General features: G+C 34.6%; 2 protein-coding genes across 3 annotated transcripts in view; one reads left to right on the forward strand and one right to left on the reverse strand.

Moving 5' to 3' along the window:
* The window catches only part of LOC107635295 (hypersensitive-induced response protein-like protein 2), a 2,882-nt gene extending 2,253 nt beyond the window's left edge, over positions 1–629 (forward strand). The window contains exon 6 of the mRNA XM_016338730.2: positions 81–629. Within this exon, the coding sequence (XP_016194216.1) occupies positions 81–451 (371 nt within the window). The 3' untranslated portion in view covers positions 452–629. The remainder of the gene's footprint in view (positions 1–80) is intronic.
* LOC107635296 (outer plastidial membrane protein porin) overlaps positions 1–4,399 on the reverse strand; it is a 25,875-nt gene extending 21,476 nt beyond the window's left edge. The window contains exons 1-6 of one of the 2 annotated variants that reach the window (XM_021121988.1): positions 4,221–4,399; positions 3,988–4,055; positions 2,628–2,738; positions 2,212–2,298; positions 1,862–2,070; positions 1,319–1,641 (exon numbers count right to left, since the gene is read on the reverse strand). In XM_021121988.1, coding sequence (XP_020977647.1) covers positions 1,335–1,641; positions 1,862–2,070; positions 2,212–2,298; positions 2,628–2,738; positions 3,988–4,055; positions 4,221–4,269 — 831 coding nt within the window. In that variant the 5' untranslated portion in view covers positions 4,270–4,399 and the 3' untranslated portion in view covers positions 1,319–1,334. Of the gene's footprint in view, positions 1–1,111; positions 1,642–1,861; positions 2,071–2,211; positions 2,299–2,627; positions 2,739–3,987; positions 4,056–4,220 lie in introns of those variants that run through there. The other variant, XM_016338732.2, reaches the window with a different exon arrangement.

Genomic DNA, 4,767 nt, shown 5'->3' on the forward strand with positions numbered 1-4,767 from the left:
TTAAAACCCTTTTCTCATTTGGTTTATCATTGTAATGAAGGTTATATCTCATAATAACCATTTCACTATTTTCTCAACAGCTGCTAGATTGAGGCTAGCTGCTAATGAAAAAGCTGAAGCAGAGAAAATACTTCAGATCAAGAAAGCCGAGGGAGAAGCTGAGTCCAAATACCTGTCGGGACTCGGAATAGCTCGACAGCGCCAGGCCATTGTGGATGGACTGAGGGACAGTGTGCTTGCATTCTCCGAGAACGTGCCCGGGACGACAGCAAAAGATATCATGGACATGGTTCTGGTGACGCAATACTTCGACACAATGAAGGAAATTGGTGCTTCTTCAAAGTCCTCAGCAGTGTTCATACCACATGGTCCTGGTGCTGTTAGGGATGTTGCTGAGCAAATCAGAGATGGTTTACTTCACGCCAATGCCTCACCAAATCTCTTAAATTAAGCCTTTTTCTGGAATTGTGAATGACAATACTAATGTATATTGTGTGTGTGTGTGTGTGTGCTTTCTGGATAATTGATGCTTTTGTGCTTGGTTTTGAGTGTTAAAGACTAATTGTTAAAGCTTTCAATATTAAAGATTAGTGGAAGCCTGCAAGGATTACTTCTTAGATTTTCTTTAATTATGTCTTATTTGTGTGTTTAAATTTACATTTTGTATATTCTTGCTAACAATTAAAATTGCCTTGGCTTTAATCATGCTTCCTAAGGAGCTTAATGGATAGAAGAATAGAGAGATGGAAACTCACATCATATTACAGAATCCAAACTAAGGTATCAATTCTTGCTTCTATAATTCATTGAGAAAAACGAAATCTTTTACTTCCTATAAAAAAAATCACTTCTAAAACAAATCCCAAACGTAAGCATACATTTGCTGTTGCTTTTTCTCTCCCTTTTTTGCCAAAAAGAAAATTTACAACTAAAATTTGTATATGTAGTTCAAAAACGTTATTCTTAAAAGAAATTAAACAAATACATCAATCATTTTATATCAAAATCAATTATACCTACAATTATTTCTTCAGAAACAGAACCAAACATGTATCCCATCCAAGAGGCATAATAAACAAACTGGGATATAAAGGAATATTGCAGGGAACCATTGTAGGAACAAAAACAATATAAAAATTTCGCGCAAGTTAAAGCCTCAACAATGAGTCGAACCATTTGGTTTATAAAAAAACCTACTTATTTTTACAAAGTTGAATTGCTCAAATGTAAAGAAAACATAAACACTTCTTGCCCAAGAAGAACCACCAACTTTAAGAAAATAAATACTGCATGCTTCCTATCCCCCTTCCCCCCTATAAGATGGATAAAAACTCCTAGGGCTTGAGAACCAAACCCAATCCAATCTTCGCACTCTTCTCGATCGCCTTGGTGTCGACTTCCCCGGAAATAGTGAAGAACGATTTGGGGCGCCACTCATGCTGGATGAGAGCACTTGCCCTGCCGTAGTTGTTGACGCGAGCCTTCGCTGTGGTCAAGGGGTCCAATGCGTGCTGGGCGCCAAGGGTGAGGGTATTCTCGTTGGACGAGAACCTGTGAGTCACCTCGGCACCAACAGCAGTGTTGGTCAAGGGGTTGACCACATGATAATATGAAGCATTCAAAGCATCGCCCTTGTCATTCCTGCACGCAAGAATTCGTATCAGAATAGAATTAAACTAAAAAGAGTACACATTAATTCATTTTTTCATGTTAAATTCTGTAAGCATACAAGCTACAAATTCTAAACAGATCATCATAAAATTCGGTATCTCCACAAGTGATTAACATTAAAGTTGAAGTGAAATAAATGCAGACAATTCAACTAAAATAATGGCTTGAAAGGGGGGCATATATTACTCACACAGTCAATGCGGCAATCAAGTCATCTTTGGTGAAGCTGACTCCTGCGTTCGATTTTGTCAAATCCCCACTTTTGGTATCATATGAAAGATCCACTCCGAGAGCAAGAATGCTAGTTCCAAAAACAGCAGAAAGGTTCACGATTGGGTTTGCCGTCAACCCAACACTGGTGTTCACTCCAGCATAGTCGTGCAAGTACTGAAGTTCCACCTGTTTAAAAGAATATCCAACAACTTAATACGAATTAAGTATTAGAATGTAATAAATGTACCCAGATTTATCGAGGTTGGTTTCTCTAACTGCATAATTATTCTAGAGGCATGAATATGTATAAATTTATTATGTTCTTACCTTGCCAGACCTTTGATCAGGAACTTTGAAGCTAAAGATAGCCTTCAAACCAGGGGTAGGCTCATCAACAGTGATGGTTGTGAAGAGCTGAAAGGAACCATCGTGAATCAAGTTTAACAAAACTATCATACGAAAAAATAAATAAGTTGCATTAACAATTAGACATTGAAAAGCTGTTCCCTTGAAAAATTTCAATTTCAAAGAGATTACTATTTCACATGCTACTGCTACATATAATCTAAATCTAATATGCCAACAAATTCATTAATCTAACCAACAGTTCAATGCGAAAACGGGATTAATAATTATGTTAATGGGTGATAAATCAGAACCAAGGCAGTATAAAACACAGTATAATGGGTGATAAATCAGATAGTAAGAAATATAAACAATCCAAACACAAACGCCAAACTTACATTAGAATCTGTATCAACTTTGATATCGGTGGTGACATTTCTGTTCTTCAACTGGGTGTTAACATCACCCACAAACAATTCACCTTTCCTGGTTCCTGATGACGTGATGGCCTGCATCAGCAAACATAAACATTAGACATGTAGCGAAACAGAGGTTTAAATGATACTAAAATCATGGATGACATTTTTTTATGAAATGGGCTCCACAGTATCAATTTAAAGAATGCATTTAAAGCACATAAGTGCAAACTGATTTGCTACTTTAAAACAAATTCAATTAATTTCTAGGGTTCCGCAAAGCATAGGATACAAGTCACTAATACATTTTTGTAGCAGATACATCCTAGATCTTTACCAAATATTAAAATTTACACACTTAACACCTTTAATTCAAGTAGATCATGGCAGCAAGTAGGGCAGATTGGACAACCCCCAAAACACTATGCGGATATGTTGAACACTCATAATTAAAACTTAAAAACCCTAACTATTTTGGGGCTTCTAGAACATCACACCTCTTATGAGGCATTCATCAATCGTTTAAATCGATGTTATAACGAAAAGGGTTAAATTACACATTATTGAGTCCTAACATATGCACAACTACTATAGAAATACGGTTCTCACTTTAATTTTCAACTGAAGAAGAAAAAGAGCAGTGAAGCAAGTTACAAACCACGAAATGAGAGAAAGTAATGTCAATCACCAAGAACAAAAAGACAATAATTCAAATAACCAAAGAAAAAAGAGGAGTGGAGTCTTTTCCTTTTCAAAAAGATATAAACATGGAATTGGAATAGAGCATGAAAAGACAACATAAATGTGAGATTATTTCTTTAATCCCAAAACCAGTGGTCCTGAGTTCAAATCCTAGAAGAAGAAAAAATTGTTTCTTTTTTCAAGAAAAAGACCAAATAAGAGATACCAAAGCAACCAAACCAAGTACCCCAATTCTCATTATATATAGCTATAGGTTTCATTCAAAACGGTTTATAATAAAGCTAGTAGCAAAACAAAATATGTTTTGTTCAATAATTAAGCATTGAAGAATGAAGACCCCTATATGTATAGTTATCAATAATTGAAAATTTTAAAAATCCAAATGAACAACACAGCATTTTTCAGTCAAAACAAAGAGAGATTATCAAAGTACAAAACCTCCAAATAGAATCCCTCCATTTAGTTCAAACCAGCTCATTCATTTCATCAACATTATTCACACAAGCAACACATTTACATCCAGTAAAACATAATCCAACACTATAAAAGCAAATATTCATACCACTAATTCAACTTTAAAAAAAAAAGCAATGAACAGAAACTGAAAATTAAATTTTTTTTATTAAAAAAAATCACTCACAACTCCAGTGGGTGAGTAGGTACTGATGGTGAACTTCTGGTCACTGTGGTAGTCCTTGAACAACAGATCTACAAAAATGAAGAATAAAAACCGAAACTTTCAGGGTTTATAAAAGAAATCACAAATTCCATATTAAAAAAAAAAACACCCACGAATTGCAAATTCAAAATCCAGCAGACGAAGAAACTAGATAGAGAAAACGGTGAAAGAGAGAGAAAGAGAGAGTAAGGTACCCCTGGCTTTTTTGCCGATTTCAGTGTAGAGACCAGGACCCTTTGCCATTGGAGAGAGAAAGAGAAAATGGGGATCGGAAAATTTTAATTTTTGTGGGGAAGAAAATCGGAGGAATAGTGAATGAAAGGTTGGTGTTTTGTGTTCGAGCGAATCTGAAATAAATTTATAGGTGAAAACCCTAAATAAATATTAAAAGATTTCTTTTCGGGAAGGGGTTTTTTTTTTTTTTCTAATTTTCTCCAGCTTTGTTCTCAAGAAAAGAAATTCTGATGATGTCATCTCCACCGTTGGTTGATGGGTGCTCTAAAATCTAAAGTCTTGTCATTTCCCAATTTTGGAGGTTTTTGTCTAATTTGGATTTTATCATTTTACTTTAATGTAGATACTAATTAATTCATTATGAAAAATAAACTTTGGGTTAAAATTATATTATCTTATAAAAATATGTTAAAGATGTAAAACCGTAGTGAATGGATTAAATGTTGAATCATAGGATTAATAAAATTATTAAAATAATATCCAAAACTATAACAAAAATAATATCGA

Source organism: Arachis ipaensis, chromosome B04 (genome assembly GCF_000816755.2).
Source record: "Arachis ipaensis cultivar K30076 chromosome B04, Araip1.1, whole genome shotgun sequence".
Lineage (NCBI taxonomy): Eukaryota > Viridiplantae > Streptophyta > Magnoliopsida > Fabales > Fabaceae > Arachis > Arachis ipaensis.